Source organism: Oreochromis aureus, linkage group 12 (assembly GCF_013358895.1).
Source record: "Oreochromis aureus strain Israel breed Guangdong linkage group 12, ZZ_aureus, whole genome shotgun sequence".
NCBI classification, from domain to species: Eukaryota; Metazoa; Chordata; class Actinopteri; order Cichliformes; family Cichlidae; genus Oreochromis; species Oreochromis aureus.
Genome location: NC_052953.1, coordinates 31227498 through 31246465, shown reverse-complemented (window position 1 = coordinate 31246465; position 18968 = coordinate 31227498). Strand labels below are relative to the sequence as shown.

General features: G+C 43.5%; 1 protein-coding gene across 1 annotated transcript in view; it reads right to left on the bottom strand.

The window, feature by feature from the left end:
- Positions 1–18968, bottom strand: part of sema4c (sema domain, immunoglobulin domain (Ig), transmembrane domain (TM) and short cytoplasmic domain, (semaphorin) 4C) — a 107894-nt gene that overhangs the window by 2609 nt on the left and 86317 nt on the right. The window contains exons 11-16 of the mRNA XM_031746181.2: positions 16701–16845; positions 16054–16267; positions 11835–11950; positions 5059–5216; positions 3923–4014; positions 1106–3672 (exon numbers count right to left, since the gene is read on the bottom strand). Coding sequence (XP_031602041.1) covers positions 2777–3672; positions 3923–4014; positions 5059–5216; positions 11835–11950; positions 16054–16267; positions 16701–16845 — 1621 coding nt within the window. The 3' untranslated portion in view covers positions 1106–2776. The remainder of the gene's footprint in view (positions 1–1105; positions 3673–3922; positions 4015–5058; positions 5217–11834; positions 11951–16053; positions 16268–16700; positions 16846–18968) is intronic.

Genomic DNA, 18968 nt, shown 5'->3' with positions numbered 1-18968 from the left:
ATGAGTTTGTGGTGTTGGTGCCACAAGATGTATTGGTCTACTGTGTGATACAGGAGTCTGTGTGCCTGCGCTTGGATATAAAATCTACAAATGTAGCTTAGTAAGCATTAGTCTGCATTAGCATTGTTAGCACCTTCCAAAAACTTAACAGCTAATCACATTGGTGGGGAAAAAAAGTTAGCAAAATGTATCCACAAACCAGTGGTAAATATCATGGTAGCTAGATCCATCAGTCCAGTAAAGAAATAACTAGTTTGGCCTTTCTTACATTATTAAATTTTTGTCAAAGAAAGTGTAAAACAGATTCAAGTTAAAGATGCTCCAGCTACATATTTTTGGGCTGCACTTAGCATTTGTGTATTTAGCAAGCTTTATAACCTTTGGTGAGAGCTGGCACAGTTGGCCTGCTTTCAGCATCATAATTAACAGACAGGTGTGAAAAACCCTTTCAGACAGTGACCTTATTGGGTGCATCAATCTCTTAGATTGGTACGCGGTTGTGAGGTGATCTTGTGTGTTTAGACTTTCACCATACCTAACCTGATATTCAACAGGCAACAAACAGTGAAGCTTACTGTACTTTTCAGTGTTTTCGGTCACAGGAATACTGTTACTATGGTGGGTGCTCATATTAAACATGTCCACACTTGGTCAGTGTATGTAAAAGACACGGGTGTCAAATGTAAAGCCCGGGGGCCAGAACTGGCCCATCTCCAAACCAGCCTACATGACTGCTGTGGAAAATGTGAAGGAGTATAAGGCAGCTTGAGATAAATAAGGACTTTGAACTGTGAATCATCCAAAGCTACTTCAGTAGAATTCATGAATATAAGCACTGCTTTGGGAAAACAGTATAATAGGGCTACTTTAATAGTAAGGAGAGCATATTTGAAAGCACCTTAAGTGAATTTCCCAAAATGTTGAATTATTCCTTTAAGAGACACTCTGGGCAACCGAAGTGTCAGAGAAGCCAAATAAATAAACTAAATAATTTGCAACACTACACTGAGCAGCAGCAAGAGCTAAAAACTCTGAACTGGAAATCGTTTATGGCTATGACATTTCTTAAATCTGCTTTCATGGATTTAATTAAGTGGAACAATACCTTTCACTGGTTTCTGGCCACTTCCTGTCTGGAGCCACCCGTTTGTCGGTACAGGTTCATTCAGTCTGTCTGTCCATCAACACTGTATGTGTGTGTGTGTGTGTGTGTGTGTTCTCTTCATGTCGTCATGTTTTACATTATTCTCCGTCTGTATAAGTCCACAGTAGCTCCGGGTCCGTCTCTGGGCATAACAGGGAGGGGGGTTTCAAAGGGGTTTAAGGATCCATCACAAACACACTGTAGTCCAGGATGGTTGGGATTCAGAGGACTGTGAGTGTGTCTGTGTCTGTGTAAAAGTGTGTGTGGGAGGGGTAGTTTCTTTCTTGGCAGTGCAAGTTACCACCCTCACCAAACACATCGAATATAAAGCACTTATTGAGACATCCACAGCGGTCGCAACAGCGAGGGCTCAGCTACATTCTCCATGCCAAATGTCTTCACGTCAACTTCGATTTGAAATCAAGTGTGCAATTACTGCTCAGCTGCTATGAGCTGAATGCAAATAGCCTTTGCACAAGCTTCCACAGAAAAAAAAGTGCAACCAAAACACCTATCTGTCACACCCTGTGACTCTTAATAAATGTCATACGGAGTGCACTTGAAGTATATGGGAGTTTAAGGTTTGTTTGAAGGTCACCATGCAGGGCCGTGCGAGGAGTAATGTAACGCCAGGAGCTTGTCCTCGCATTGTCATTCCAAAGTGGGGAGCCGTTAGTCGCCGATGACTATTTGAACACTGCTGTATTTCCGGAGCAAAAGAATAACGAGAAATGTCTTAATTCAAAGCAATGGTCATCACATCAAATCAAAAAGGAAGAGATCAAAGTCTTTCTCGGGTGGTAAATACAAGGCGTGGAAGGGGCGAAAATACAAACTGTCTCGAGAGACTGTCCTTCATTCAACAAAAAATATTTAAAAAACGTAGTCTTTTTCCATTTCATTTCTTCTCTTTGTCTTTTCCTCTCTCTCCTCTCTCCTTTCCATCCCGTATGAAGCTCGGGGACATGATTGTCGTCTTGCTTAGAGATTAGGCTTTTTTTCTACCGCTCTCACACTCTCGGCTCACGAATACAAAAAAAAGGGAAGACACGCTTCCAGTTTTTAAGTGCAGTAAGCTGTAAAAGTCTCAAAGGAGCAGAAGGACAAAGAATCAGTTCAATATTTCCAGTTAGTTGCCCTTGTCGTTTGTCAAGTGGTTTGAGAACAGGGGCAAAACGCTTCGCTTGGTCCGCTCTTTGTAGAAGAAATGTGCCCTTCTGAGAACAGGTAACGCCATTTGTTTGATTTCCGTGCTCGAGGTGTTCTCCCCTGCGTTCGTTCTTTTTTTTTTTTCTTAAATACACAATGTACACAAGTGGCGGTTGCACAGTGGAAGCAGAAAAAGCCACAACCATGACTGCATGTTGTCCAAAACACAATAATTAGAAGAGTTCATGTCGCTTGAACACAGTGTATGAGTGTGTATATTTAACATGCTGTGTGCTATAAATGTCTACAGTGAGCCAAACAGCCATTGGTGGAGCGAGAAAGAGGGAGAGAGCGCGGGGGAATCGACAGCATGTTGTTGCAAGAGAGAGAGAGAGAGAGAGCAGGCATCCTCGAAAGGACAGAGGTAGGTTGGTTGTTTTGTTTTTTTTCAAACTCGGGGAACAGAGACGGAGGAGGACGGGCCTAGACCGACGACTCCTCCGGGTTTGCGTCGGGCAGCACGCTTCTCTGCTGCAGGGTGCGTCTCAGCTCTTCCTTGAAGGGGCTGGAGTAGTCGTTCCCACCCATGCCAAGGCCCCCCAGCCCGCCGCCCCCAGCACCAGTCCCGCTAGCCCTTTCCTCCCCTGCTGTGCTCAGGTTGAGGCGGATGTAGCCGTTGCTACCGGAGCCTCTGATGTTTGTGAGGCTGAGACGGCTGGGGGAGTGGATGGGCTGGCCGGGTATGGCGCTGGGCGACGCCGTGCTGCTGACGCTGCTGGGCCCCAGGGCATGACCGGGAACGATCTTCAGGGAGCCGTCTGAATAATAGTAGTTGGCGCCTGTCTCCCAGAAGCGGTCTTCATCCGTGGGCATCTTGCTAGGCACGAAGGTGGGCGGCTCCTTAGGCAGGGTGATGGGGTATACGAGGGTGCTCTCGAGAGGCTTCATGTCTGCTCCCTTTCCCAGGGCCAGCTTCAGCCTCCTGCGCAGGTACAGAGCTACGACAAGAAGCAGCAGGCACGCTGCTCCAAGCGTGATGACCAGCACCCAGAAGAGGCCCATGCTGCTGTCCGGAGCCCGTGCTTCCATGAAGACTGGAGCGCTGGCTACCACTGCCACCTGGTAGCGCTCTGTCTGAAACTTGACTCCCTGCTCCTCAGAGTAGCAGATGTAGCGGCCTGCTTGCAACTGGCCCGCTTCAGGGACGATGAGAGCTTTGAGGGTCCGATCGAAGCGCGGCCCTCCTGCCTCCGGATCACCCAGCTGAAGCTCACGGTCGTTGAGAACCCAACAAGGCTGAGCCAAGTTGGAGACCAGCTGGCAGGGCAGCACCATGTCAGACCCCACCACAACGGTGACGTTCCTCAGACGGGAGTGCTCTGCGCAGGAGAGGTGGAGGAGGGGCGGAAGGTGCAGGGAAGAGAAGACAAGAGTGGGGGTTAAGTGTCATCCATAATAAATCCATTTCATATTCTGCACTAGCCAGCTCTCCTGTGCTTAATTCAATTTATTCAGCTCAGTTCAAATGTACTCGCTGAGTCCATTCTCTTTACTTGCTGCTGATTTGCTCCTGCACTGACAATCAATTCCCACAAGGGGCCACTAGAGAGGTGTGAGCGCCACACTCACCAGGGCTGGGGATGGAAACCGGCTTATCAAACTTGGCTTTTCCCCGGTTGAACCTCTCCAGCATGAGGTCCTGTGAGAGGGAGGAGGTGGACCTGGAGAGAAGAGGGCAGAAAGCAGAGAGGAAGATTAATCATGTTACAAGGAACCGAGAACATTTTAGTAGTGGAAGAAACATGCACAGAATAAGGGGAATCAATAAAAAATGCACAGAAAAATATTTTTTCCAACACTTTAACAACAAAATGTATTTAATCAGACAGATAATTCAGTAGAAATAAAATAAAAACTGTAACAGTACGGAAAGCCAAGGTTACCTCACAGCTTCAGGCTGAAAGTCTAAAAATTTTATTTTATAGGATTTATGCATTTCACTGGCAAATGAAGGAATCTCTGTATCTCTGTATATGTGTGTATGCATGGACTAGTTGTAGTAATAGGAGTCGTAGTAGTTTTTTCATTTCTCGATCGATCAGTGTCAAAAACACTAAAGGATGCAAAAAGGCAGCAGTCATTAGAGCCCCGTATTGTTATTTTCAAGTTTCTTTAACTAAAGACGTGATGATGAAATAAAAATCAGTGCAAGCAAACTCAACCACATCAAAAAAAACAAAGTGCTTTATAGTTCTGTTGAGTTCATATACACTGAGTTCTTTTGCCGACTCACAGTTACTGTGATGTATGATTACTAAGCAGTTTTTGAGTCCCTGGAGACTTTTTAGCTGCCGGTTCCTTGACAGATTCCTGATGAGAGGAGATGATTTGCAAGATGCGCAGGGACACACTTGCAAATCTGGGACAAACACAGACTTAACTCGACACGAGTACCCGAGGCGAGCTGAAACGAGAGGAAGTCTAACTGGCTGGTGTCAGATGCCGTACCGACTCGTCACAAAGGGATATAACCAGCTTGAACTTTTCTTAAGAGCGTAAATTAGAGCCATGTCACTAGTTGACCGGACTGGTGGTGATGTTGTGATGAATCAGTGGAAAAAAGATACGATAGTTTTCCTTATTCATTTTGTTTCAGGGGTGATTCAGATGCTTGTCTAACAGTTGTACATCAGCAGATTGCTTTAAAGCAAATCATTTTTTCAGTTTAGTATGGATGGATGGGTGTACATAGGTACTAGTCTCACCCTCGGTGGAGGTCGATGCGGACGCAGGCCCTACCCTCGCTGTCCCAGGCGCAGTAGGGATCCCGGGCGAGCAGACAGTCTGGCTGAGACTGATAGCGGCTGCAGTTGGCCAAGGGCAGCTGGAGAACCTCAGAACGAGATCCGATGTACAAGTACTTCTACAGAGAGGCAGAAAGAGAAGAAGAAGAAGAAGAAGACAAAGTCCAGATCCAGAAGAAAGATAAACAGAGAGAGAGGGAGAGAGGGACTCAGTTAGGGGTTAGAGGAGATAATGGGATAATCACTCTCAATTACAATAACATTCACCCCCCCGACCCTCCTCCAAATCCAATCTGGTTTGCACTCTTTTCACAAAATGCTGTTATAAAATGTCTGATCGCAGCTAAGCCAGCATTAATGAGATAAGCACGAAGCTTTAGGGCCGGGAACGCCCCGTCGGAACGCCATCGATCGACGAACGCGCTGCTGTAGAGCCGCAGGGACACAGCGGCCGTCAGCACACAGGCTCAGGTGACAGGGCAGAGAGGCCGAGAAAACAGAAGGGCCAAGGGTTCAATTCCCCGCTGTGGTGAAGGATTGTAATGACTGTTATTTGGGAAGAGACTTTCAGATTCATCAGGCAACAAATCATCACAAGACAAAGCAGCACTGCTGCCACTGGATACCAATGAGCAAATGATGAGACAACAAAGATGGAAAAAAACGGATTCAAAAAACACGCTGAAGGAATGTGATCAGACGAAGAGAGAGCAACCAGACAGGAGATTCCCAAAACAAAAAGGAACTCTGTAGCCGCCCCCCCATCCCTGAGAGACCATTAAGATTTCTCATCTCTCACAAAGACAGAAAACAATACACCTAGCAGCGTGTGGTGCCATGGAAACAGCTGAAAGCTCAAATTCAAATAGTAGAGTAAAAGAAGAGGTGAATTAAATGTGGTCTGTTCAGACTTTCTTAGTGTAAATGTATCGAGACACCTGCTTTCCAAGTGTGTAACAGAACCAAATGCAGACGTCACTTTGCTAAAGGCACTGCTAGAGTCTTTCTGCTTGGTCCATTCTGGGATACTGTGAAGACATACCAGTCTGCTCTGAAGCAGAGGACACACTCCCTGGTTGTGGTGAAATACTCAGTTTTGCTGAGTGCAGTGACCCAGAAATATGTGCATGGGAGCCACAGTTAGAGGATGTTGAAATCTAAAAATTGCTATGGAAAGATGCTACTGTGCGTCCTTTTTTCCCCTTGTTTGGCAGAGGATACAGTGGACTTCCTCTATGGAAAGGAACGCTGTCCCACAAATCAAAGTGACAACATATATTGTGTAAATTGCTGGTGTGTTTTCTACTTTATACAACAGCTTACCAATGAGCTATTTAACCCTTGTGTTGTCCACGGGTCATTTTTGTCCTCTACAGAAATCTTTTGCTATCAAAAATATGTTTTTTATTCATCAAATGGTCTGAAAATAACAGAAGTTATTCATTACTATACTATGCATGATTGGAATAAGTTTTAAGTAATTTGATTTATTTATGGGGTTTTTATTCGATTTTATAACACCTGTTGTCCTCGTGGACAAAAATGACCCCAAAGTACAAAGTGTTGCAAAAGGCCGTATTTTCACAACATACTGCTATCAAACATCTTTGATCTTGGATCACTGATGTTTGGGGTCAAGCACTGGTCATAACAACCACAACAACAACAACAACAGGCAGCACAATGAGGAGGCAGGTGCTCTATATTCAATAAAATGTTATTTATACTGCGCCAAATCAAAACAACAGTCGCATCAAAGTGCTTCAGATTGTAAGGTCGACCCTACAATAATACATACACAGAAAGTATGCTCACAAGCCTCCATTGCACTAGAGATTTGCATACTTTGATGAGCATACTTTTTTTACCATGTTGTGCAAAGCAATGACCAGTAGGACAAAGCACATATTGTCCTCTAGTATAATGAGGAGGAAGAATCAATGTTCAGGAAGATCCAGGGTTAGAAGATATAGAAAATATTGTCAATATTTAGAGCACATGCTACCCTTTCTCTGAAAAAGCACATCACCCACCTGCAGAAGTGGAAGAAGGCTATGAAGTGAAGAAAAGTGATGAAGAATCTGAACTATGTTCAAGTAGGTTCTTGGGCATCCAGGGCATTGTAGTCTGAGGAACTTGGAAAGAAAGTGACTGGGCTTCTTGAAGTTTCTTGAGTTTTCAGAATGTGAAACTGGAATAGAAGATGTGTCAGAGGACTGCACATCATCCATTTCAATTATGATGAAGACAAAGAATCAAGCAGGAAAGAGGAGTCAGTTGAGACGGAGGAATATTTGCAGTAATGTGAGGAAACATTGATCTGGTCTTCTAACATCCCAATGACAGACGATGCATGACTCTCTCATGTGCCACAGAGAAAGATAATCTATCACAGTCCAAGCACATATGCCACGTCCCATACTCCTTCATTGGCTTTTCTACTCGAGCACTGAACGATTATACACAGTGTTCTGCTTGTATTCTGCTTTTTAACGCTCACATGCCAATGGATGCATCAGAGACCAAGTTGGGGTTCAGTAACTTGCCCAAGGACACCTTGGTAAGAACTCCAGACTAGAGCACACAGAGACTGAACCAACAACCATCCAATTAGCAGATGAGCTGCTCTACAGCCAACTCAATGACAAACAAGGAGGGACAACAAGAGGGGAAAAAAATGGATCGAATGCAGCTGTAGTCTTATGTGGGTATGTTGATTCTACATCCGTGGAGTCGCTACGGACAGTTTATGACATCCTGAGTCTGGTAGAGCAGTTTTAAAGGTGACACAAGATTAATCATAGAAGCGCAAAAGGATATAATTTCTTGATAAAGACACAATAGATGATCATCTTGCAGGGCCCGCCCGTCCGGGCTATATGATCGCCCGACTGGAGATATCACTAGCTCCGCGACGTTGGGCTAGCGATTTTATGAGCCCTGTCGTTCATGACACAAACGCGCTCCCATTTGAGGTGTATGGAACAAGTGGGTGTTTCTCCTGCTGTGATGTAAGATCCTGATACTGATGTGACTGTATGAGCACAAAGTCCCGTTCAGAGGACTCTGTCCATTCCAACAGAACATCCCAAGTAAACCTATGAGATAAAAACATGGCAGTATGTCATGCCAGGTCCAGCTGTACATGGAACATGCTAGTGTACCGATGGCAAACGTCTGGCCTGCAGTCAGGACACGCGAGTTGTCCCTAACATTGCAGGTTTCAAAAGAAAACAATCATCTGTAACAACTTGTTTACTGTATATGACCCTTGCCTGCAACTGCAGAAAAGAAAGCTGTCCATGATGGGACCAGTGCAGAGGAATAAACCTGAGCTTCCTCCTGCACTTGTGTCAAATATGGACATGAAAGTTTGCCTTCACTCAGACCCATGCCCTGGTGTCCTACCATGCCAAAATATAGAAAACTGTCAGGTAATGAGTTGGAATAAAGTTGAATAAAACCTTGAAACACAGAGATGGATGATATTTTATACTTATGGCTTTATAAACAGTCAAAGCAAACAGGGTCATTTTTGAGCGCAGAGGACAACAGATGTGATTATTTGCTGCCAGTAAAAAACTTGAAGTAGTTTAAAACAGCTTTCTAAATTAACTTTGACATATACCGTCTGTGATCATCTGCTAAAGCAACTGACTCTGGTTGTGAAACGATAATCACAATAACTGATGATTTGATTTATTTTTACCCGAAAACAAAGAAAAAATTCATTTTATGAGGTTTTTAACAGACTTAAATTTGAAATGGAATAAAAAAAAATGTGTCAGAATGTTTGAATTAAGTTTTAATTAAAAGTGGGGAAAAATCCACTTCATAGTAATTAAGTATCAATCAAACCAGATGGGACATTTTTGACCCCTGAGGACCACAGGTGTGATTATGTGCTGCCATTTAAAAATTATAAATGGTTCAAAAAAAACTTTTCACTAAAGTTCAACATAGAGCACTCTGTAGTTAGTCAGATAGTCAAAATTATCTGAACTTTTAAATATTTTATTTTCTTGTTTTGTTTCCACTGAAAACACAGTGTATTTTATGTAAACAAGGTCTGGTGGCCCTAAAATGTAAAATGTTGGGTAAATTTTGTGTTAATGTGTTGGTCTTAAGTAAAACTAAGATGTAACATTGAATTGATTGACAAAGTATACTTTATATTTTAAAAACAGTCAAATGAAGTGGGGACATTTTTGACCCCTGAGGACCACAGGTGTGATTATGTGCTGCCATTAAAAAATGTAAATGGTTCAAAAAAAATTTTCACTAAAGTTCAACATACAGCATTCTTTAGTTAGTCAGATAGTCAAAATTATCTAAACAATTAAATATTTCATTGTCTGATTTTATTTTCGCTCAAAAACACAGTGTACTTTATGTAAACAAGGTCTGGTGGCCCTTAAATGTGTAATGTTGGGTAAATTTTGTGTTAATGTGTTGGTCTTAAGTAAAACTAAGGTGTAACACTGAATTGATTGACAATTTATAATTTATACTTTAAAAACACTCAAATGAAGTGGGGACATTTTTTGACCCCTGAGGACAACAGGTGTGATTATGTGCTGCCATTTAAAAATTATAAACACTTCAAAAAAAACTTTCTCACTAAAGTTCAACATACAGCACTCTGTAGTTAGTCAGATAGTCAAAATTATCTAAAAATTAAATATTACATTGTCTCATTTTATCTTTGCTCAAAAACACAGTGTACTTTATGTAAACAAGGTCTGGCGGCCCTAAATGTAAAATGTTGGGTAAATTTTGTGTTAATGTGTTGGTCTTAAGTAAAACTAAGGTGTAACACTGAATTGATTGACAATTTATAATTTATATTTTAAAAACAGTCAAATGAAGTGGGGACATTTTTGACCCTGAGGACAACAGGTGTGATTATGTGCTGCCATTTAAAAATGTTAAATGGTTCAAAAACAAATTTTTCACTAAAGTTCAACATACAGCATTCTTTAGTTAGTCAGATAGTCAAAATTATCTAAACAATTAAATATTTTATTTTCTTGTTTTATTTCCGCTTAAAAACAGGGTGTATTTTTTGTAAACAAGGTCTGGTGGCCCTAAATGTGTAATGTTGGGTAAATTTTGTGTTAATGTGTTGGTCTTAAGTAAAACTAAGATGTAACACTGAATTGATTGACAATTTATACTTTATACTTTAAAAAACACTCAAATGAAGTGGGGACATTTTTGACCCCTGAGGACAACAGCTGTATGGAAATCGGGAGGACATTATGAGGGTTAAACAAATAGGACCATTATACGACTTTATTCAAATGCTTGTTATGAAGTTGTTGCCTTGTGTGAAGGACATCATAAGGCAGGCTTAGAGAACAACTCCATAAACAAGGATAATGATCAAAGAGTAGTTTGCATAGGTCGTGTCCTCATTTTGGTTAGCGGTGTATTGGCAAAATTTAGTATCATGGCTTTTATTTTTTTGCTTTTTCCATTTTAATTCAGAGATGCTAATTGATACGACATGAAGACCTCATTCTAAAGAGACAGAAAAGGAAGTTACAGGTGGACTGAATACTAACTGTGAATACTGTCTTTCATTTGTGCTACTGCATCCAACACAATGGTCCTTGAAGGCATGTTTTTAATCTAAATCTGAGTTTGAACTAAATGAAAGCCGAGTGTTTTAAAGGGGCACCGGAGCGATTCGAGGTGTCAGCGTGTTCCAGCGAGCGCTCGGCATGTGGCAACACCTAAAAACACCTTCCCTCCACACCTTTCCAATTAAGGGGCTGTATCCTGCATTAATATTAACGCCCACTTCGCACACCGATTAGTTAACGGCTTGGAGCTGAGGAAGGTGTCAGATGCTTCGAGCAACACTCAGACTACCAGCATGTTTCATGAGTGCAACACGAGTGTAGTACTGTGAATGCCTTGCAGGAAACACAGTTTCAAAGTGTGAGCGGCTATTGCTGTATTTTAACATAAATAAGACCGCACGGCATTTAGTAACTCTTTTACTTTTAAGGGTTTAAGTAGGACTGGACACAGCTAACCCAGAGGTGGTCAAGATATGCTGTTTTATTCCTAGTTTGGGTTATCACGGGAACCCTGACTGCTCGGTGGCCATGCAGCCCCATACACAACAAAGTGTGATGCACTGTGCATACTGATGTCTTTCCATCAGATTTAAGTTTTCTGCAACTTGAGTTGCAGTAGCTCGTCTGTTGGATGGACCACAGGCGCTGGCCTTTGCTCCCCGTGTCTATCAGTGAGCCATTTGGATAGATACTGACCACTGCAGACCGGGAACACCTCACAAAAGCTGCAGTTCTGGAGATGTTTCGTCCCAGTCGGGTAGCCATCACAATCTGACCCTTGTCAAACTCAAATCTTTATACTTGCACCATTTTTCCTGCTTCTAATACGTTAACTTAGAAGACAAAATGTTCCCTTGTTAATATATCCCACCCACAAAGAGGTGCCATGATTGTTGGGATTTTCTCTGTTTTCTCTGTGTGATTGTAGGGTCTTTATCTTACAATATAAAGCACATTGAGGAAACTGTTGTTGTGATTTGGCGTGAGATCATCCGTTTTCTTCACTTCACATGTCAGCGGTCTCTCGCGAGACTTCTCCAAAACCGCAGATGATGCCATACAACTGTGTTTGCACACTGGGCTGTGTGAATGGACTTTCACATGTAAAAACGGCAACAACTGAAACACATCCTGTTGCTGTTTTCTTACCTTGGCGTGGGAGATGGTCAGGCTGTCGACAGGCTGGGCCGCTTCAAACAGCTGGATCTCCTCTATCACATGGGCCTCTGAACCCAGGATCACCACCCTCTGCAGCCAGCCCTCCGCTGCAGCACAGAGAGGAAGAAGACGAAGAAGGTTTGAGCTCACTTTACTTCTGTCCTATTCACATGGCAGTTTTCTATCAAGTTTACTTTGGTGCAGTAATCATTCCTCATCCCACATTGTATGCATGAATATTTCAAACGACCCACAACACAGAACACCCAGCACACCTTTGACAGCAAAGCAGGGAATGTACATATAAATCACACAATTTTGGCAAATATTTACAAAAATAAACCTGCGCCAGCGCTCCAGTTCATTTGTACCATAGTGATATGCTACAGTAAATTACCCCATGCACCTGTCACTGCATCCATCAGTTTAAATTTTAATGATCAGCACACAATCACCTGTGACTGCACAGCATTTTACTTTATTATTAATAACATCCTAATATATTTACGCACACACACACACACACACACACACACACACACACACACACACACACACACACACACACACACACACACACACACACACAGGAGCTCATTTAAATATTAATGATGAAATATGATAATGTACAGGCACTCCTTTGGTGCCAACGATTTAAATATTAAAGCACAAGCTGCAAAAACATAACCTATGCAGCAAACGCTTTCTTCAGCATTTCTATTTCTATTGATTGCCAAAGACACACTGAGTGTGTTGCTCAATTGCTCCTGGTTCACGCTTAGTGTCTGAAAAGCTAACAAGGCAACAGTTAAGGTTTTATGGCATTTTCTGACTTGCCACAGCAGGAAAAAAAAACCCAAAACAGGTAAAACTAAACTAACACCACTGATCATATGTGCTCTGATGTGCTGAAGAGCCGGTATACAAACAGAGAGAGGCCGTAAATGGAGCAGCTGACCTCAGTGCAGCTCTAAGTGGTGTTATTAATTACACCTGGGCTTTTCCTGGTGTGACTCAAAACAAGGCCAGCTTCACTACGGGCCACACATCAGCATCACGCCAAGGGTCAGACATGTATACTATACTGACATGCTTTAACTGAAAATGCAAGGCCTGCATTATCTTCAAGTGTAACTTTGCGCATGATAAGATAAGATAACCTTTATTAGTCCCACACGTGGGAAATTTGTTTTGTCACAGCAGGAAGTGGACAGTGCAAAAGTTATGAAGCAAAAATTAGAATAAAATAAAATAAGAATAAATACAGTACACAACTGTACAGAATAGAATAAAATAAAATACTATATACAGTAGAATAAAATATACAATAAGATAAAAATAGAATACAAATGCTATATACAACTGAGTAAAAATACAATGATGCCAGAAAGGATTATTGCACATTAGTGTTATTGCACATTTGTGGATGTGTGTGTTTGATCAGTTAAAGTCTTTGTTGTAGAGTCTGACAGCAGTGGGGAGGAAAGACCTGCGAAATCTCTCCGTCCCACACCGTGGGTAAAGGTTTTGTTGACCAGTCAACAAAATTGTGCACTTTAACTACAGTTTTAACTACAATGTAGGCGATCATAAGGCTGTTATATTGCAACATCACCTTTTTATTGTTTTTCCCTGCAAAAGTTTTTTCAAAGTTTCACATAACCACCTGCACGGATGTGTTGGAACTATCATAATCGACAATGTAGTAAAACTTCCAGATTACTCCCAGAACCCCCGACTCGGCTGTTTCGCCTGCCTTTACAGCCTCCTGTAGTTCTGGTTTAAACACTTGGATTCAGAGGTACGCTTCTTTCCAGTTGAGTAACTTTCTGCCTGTTTCCTGTCTGTTGTTGTGTAGACTGTGTAAAAAAAACCCTGACACAAATATGTTCTTTGCGAACTGATACTGTCTTGCAGCAAATGGATACACGGGCCTCTCTTTTCACTCAGTAATGAAGTTCTCAGTCCCACACCTCTCCCTCCCGAGATTGCCTGCCTTCAGCATCAGCTTTCAGTTTGGTCCAATTTGGTGTTAGCTAGCATGTGAACCTGCAGGTGCAAAGCTGTCGTGCAAATCTGTTTGGTTTGGTGTTTGGTGCAAAGGCTGTGCAGAACATTTCTACAAGTTTGAAAACCTTATATGCAGGCTTTAAATTTTAAATTTAAAAATATTGGCTGGAAAAAAAGCAACATTGGACGAGAAGAAAGTCCCCTCCAACAGAAAAACGTGCATCACTAATGCACAAAGCCAGAGTGTCATCAATCGTTTTCATCGACATCAATTTGTGACTGAAAAGGTCACGAAAAGGAAATTTTCTCGCTGGAACATCCAGCTGCCTTACTGAGCTCCAGCTCAGCAACAAACTAAAGATGAATTTAAAAGACTGGTGGTGCTCCTGGCCCTTCAACACCTCGGGTAACAGCATTTGAAGAGTTGTTTTTTTTTTTTTTTTTAAGTGGTGTGTGGGGAGCTGATGCTGGAGGAAGAGGAAGAGGAGATCCTGTGCTCCTTTCATGTAGGGCATTGTGAACAAGTTTAGATCCCTGGTGATGAAAGGTATTTCAGGCACAGCTGGTGGGGTGACCTTGATGTGTGTGTGTGTGTGTGTGTGTGTGTGTGTGTGTGTGTGTGTGTGTTACGTGCTGACATGCGCTTTCTTCTGTGGTCCTCTTGATTACGAGACTGTCACAGATAATGCGAAAAGCTAACCCAGCAGCCAGAGGGGGGCTTGAGAGATGGAAATACACATACAGGCATAGCAAGCAGGAGGCATATCACCGCACTCGCCTCTCACGCCGTCACAGACCAGTGTCGGCTAATCCCTCAATCCCACAGCCTGTTCCCCCCCTTTAAAAACAGTGTTGTCAAGCGCTTCTCCTCTCCCTCTCTCTCTCTCTGTGTCTTTTTTTCACATCAGCTGTCGCTATGCCGTCGCTAATAGCTAATCAAGCCCGCAGCCCAATTGGCACTGCGAGCGCACGTCTGCCAAGGGCCCCGTTGAGTTTGTGCCGTGAAGCACGACAAGCGGGGATGACTGCACTTGGCTCAGAGAGTGTGAGTGTGCATATCTGTGTGTGTCCATTAGTAAGGTGCTAGCGCCCGCGTGTGTGTGTGTGTGTGTTTGTGTCGCAGCAGCAGCGGCCATGTGTGTGTCCGGGCTGGCCTCACCGCCTGCCAGCAGAGAAGCCCCGAGTCCGCTGTTGTCACACTGTCAGTGTTGTCCCAGTCACTCTGTCTCTGCAGTGATCTGAATGATAAGTAGGTGAGTCTTTCCATTCATGAGATGGGCTGCATTCAAATTCACATTCCCTGGAATCCGCTATTAGATGTGTATTATCCAGGATTAAGGCTCCGGGAGGGCGGGCTGATTTCTGATCCAAAACAGGACACCTGCGTATGGGCCAATGGTTACTGACTGGAGATATTAATTAAGTCGCGGGCGCGTAGACGTTTCCTTTGATGCATGAAGACGGATCTCAGCATGCAAATCTAGCCCCTAATTGAAACTCAGCTAAAGTCTGGCCAGATGGCATGTTGTTTTCGTGCCACCGTACCTTATGCCAGTACCTGTTCCTCTGTGCTGCCACGGCCCGTAAGCTCTTATCTCTATGACAAACACTCTATGCATGTCATATATTTTCACTGGCACGCTGAGAACACCCCAGCTCCACAGATGGGGGTCAAAAAAATAACAGAAACATCATAAATCATGGACACTGTGCTGTGTGCTTAAAGACGATGATTTAACTTTATCGCCTTTTTTTCTTGAAGCTCCAGAGCAAGATGCTCTCTTGGCCTCTTGCGCCGCAGTGAGCGGAGACGGGTGGCGAGCTGTGAATAGTCGTGTCAGTGGGAATGGAAGAAGCGACTGCAGTTGAAATGTCACAGCATTTGGGCCGTTAGTTAAAGAGCAAAAATTAGCTGAAGTGACAGTTGAAGTGGAAGCGCTGAAAGCAGCCGAGAAGTCACTGGAGGGGTAGGGGGCATTAAAAGACTTGAATTATTGCTTCAGTTTAAGTGTAGCAATGGAAGCAATCAGAGTTTTCTTGTTGAAGTGCCAGGGATGGGAGAAGTGTGTGCAGTGTAAACAGTTGAGCAGTGGGAATAGGCTCTGAGGAGTGAGAGTACACGATTAGTGATGCGTTTTTTCCCCCAATAAAAACATAAGTGTTTTAGCCAAACACCCATGCCAGTATCACGATTCATTACCTGTGCCGATGAAGAGCATGTTGTACGGCCTCTGGTCCAGGGCGCTGACGCGATCCACCGCCAGCCTCGTGAAGTTGACGCCCTTGGTGAGCAGCAGGAGGCGGCCCAGAGCTTTGTCCTCCATCAGAGGGTGCTTCTTGGCAAAGTTGAGTGTGGCGTCAGGCAGCTGCAGGGAGCTGTTGTAGCCGTTCTCCCTGTCTGAGTTGGTTATACACTGCAGTAAAGAGAGAAAAGAAGGAGGGACAGGGGAGGGAAATGAAGCGGGGAAAGGAAGGGAGAAGGATATGAGGAGAAAGTAAGAGGGCCAGGAAGGAGAAAGAGGAAGAGGAGGAAACTTCTTAGCTGCAGCTGACACAGGTTGGCATGGTTAGCTGGCTTACAAACCAGTGCCCTCCCTCCCCCCTTCCTCTTCTTCAGTTTTGCTTCGCACTCGCTCTCACCTCCCCCTCCCATCACACCCCTTCCTCTCCTTCCTTTCCTGTGGAGCTGGATCATTATGTCCTTGGCCTCCAAGCTACGCCACATCACCCATTTTTTCTTCTTGTTTTCCCTCCCTCCTGAACTATCCCATAGGGACTACTTTCTGCTCTCTGAAGCTGTCTACAGCTTGATCAAAAATGTAAACATTGACATGGGCAGTTTCTTACCGATCCCGGCCGCGGTGTGGGGACAGAACCCGTGTAGCGTCCCCACCTCTGGGACGCCTCTCTGTACTCCTTGTAGGACCCTTTGAACACCTCCTTCACGTTACTTATCTGGTACTGACACACAGCTGACACGTCCACGTCACCCCTGGAACATGGCAGCAACATGGGGGAATCGGTGATGTGTGGCAGTAATAATAGAGACAAATTACCTGTCGTGCAAGTCAGCCAGACACACTCAACAGGAGGTGAACATGTACGTTTAAAAATAGCAGAATCCAGAAATACCAGGCAGTGAAGCGTGCTGCTTTTAAAGGACCCTCCCGGTAATCACAATGTAGTAAATAGATATTAAATGTATGGTTTAAAACTGATTTGTTGACACATCTCCACTGTTTCCATGGTGAGGCACAAATTGATGCACATGTACGAGGGTTCCTTCATACGCCAGTGAAATCCATCAATTAGTGCCGTGACTCAGGAAATGCATTTCATTTAATGGTGAGGTCGGGGGTTCGGGAGCGCTTCAAAAAATATTTTTTCCCCCAACACATTTTCAGACATCCAAGTGGGACTCAAATTGGGTATTGACGTCTGACCCAGACACATTAAATTATACTTTTACTTGATATCTCACGAATATCTTTAATTTCCATGCTCATTCACTGGAATGAACTACCCCCCACCCTTTTTTAAATTCCACTCTGAAACTGAGGCACTGACAGACAGGCTGTGAGCAATCTAAGGAGCTTGGAAAGAAAAGCGTCTGGACTTCTTTAAGTTTCCTTGAAGACGTTTCACCTCTCATCTGAGAAGCTTCTTCAGTTCTAAGCAATTTTAAGCCCGGTGGGAGTGTCCCCAAAAAGGTCCTGGACCCCCTATTGATCCTCTACCTAATCACACGAGCCAAGGTGTGAAAACGGCTACGTCTACACTAATCCGGATAAATTTGAAAACTGCGCTTTCATCTAAAAACGCTCCGCGTCCACACTATCGTTTTCAAGCGTTTCCGACCAGTTGTTCATCCACACTGAAACGATCAAAAACGCTACCTTCCTGTATTGCACATGCGTGAAACGTAAGACAATTCGACCTGCCTCATTTCTGTCTGCTGTTTATTTACTTTCCTGCTCTTTGGAACATCGCAGCAAAATGTTGAGGAAAAGCACCGAGTTTTTTAATGGACTAACAATGAGGTGGAGTTGTCGCTGTGAGTAACACAAAAGTATAAAGTTGCAAAAGCGAGTGAGAGTTAAAGAATTTGAAGAAAAGACTGATATTAATCTTTAATAGGGCTGTGAAAACTGAGAGCAAACAAAACAACTGCTGTATAATGCCCTCTGCTATCTTTGTTTAATTGGTCACATGACTGCATCACATGACTAAAATGTGTCCGCTTTGGAGAGCGTTTTCAAAAAGTTCAGTTTCCTTTGACCAAAAACGTCATCTCAGTGTGGACGGGTGGCCAAAATGGAGAGAAAAAGATGAGTTTTCAAACGAAAACGTATTAGTGTGGACATGGCCACAATCAACCAAGGTTTTGGGTGAACCCGCTGTGAAACCTAGCCCCACCCTATCATGTGATTTACTGAGGTCAAATGACCCAGGATATGAGTGGGCGTTAAGGCGTCTGGGAAGGGAACTCAAAACTGGATTATAGATGGCAGACAGTTGGTGTCGTAAGCCCCGCCCTCTGTTCAAAGATGGTCGCTCACAGTGGACATAGATGGCTTCTTTCACTCCTCTTTCAAACCATCTGCCTTCTCTGTCCAAAATGTGAACATCGGTAGCCTCGAAAGACTGACCCTTGACCTTTAGATGCAGAGCAAGTTTGAGCAAGTCAGAAAAGTAACAAAGTCTGAATTCACAGCTATTGCTATTTAGCTTTAAACGCTCTCTCTTTTTTTCTTTGTAATGTGTGTTTTGTTTTCTGAAAGGCCGAGTTCATGAAGTCATATGATGCGATGTCCTCTTTCATTTCAGAACAGTGCTCCTCCTGTTAATGTGTGACAGAGCTGTGGGTTTTATAAGGTCAACGTCACAACCAAAGGACAGCGCCGCTGTCTTAGCGAGTTAAAACGCAGCCCTATTCAGTCACATTATGGCTTGAGCTCCCGAGTCATCATTTACATAATGTCCAATTATCTTAATGTTATCTCTATCAAAGCCAGGGGGCTTTAAGGAAACCCCAGCAAGTCACACACAGAAAGAAGGATTAGGCTCTTTTTTTTTCTTTTCAAGCAGCAGAAGGAACTCCGAGCGAAGAAACAA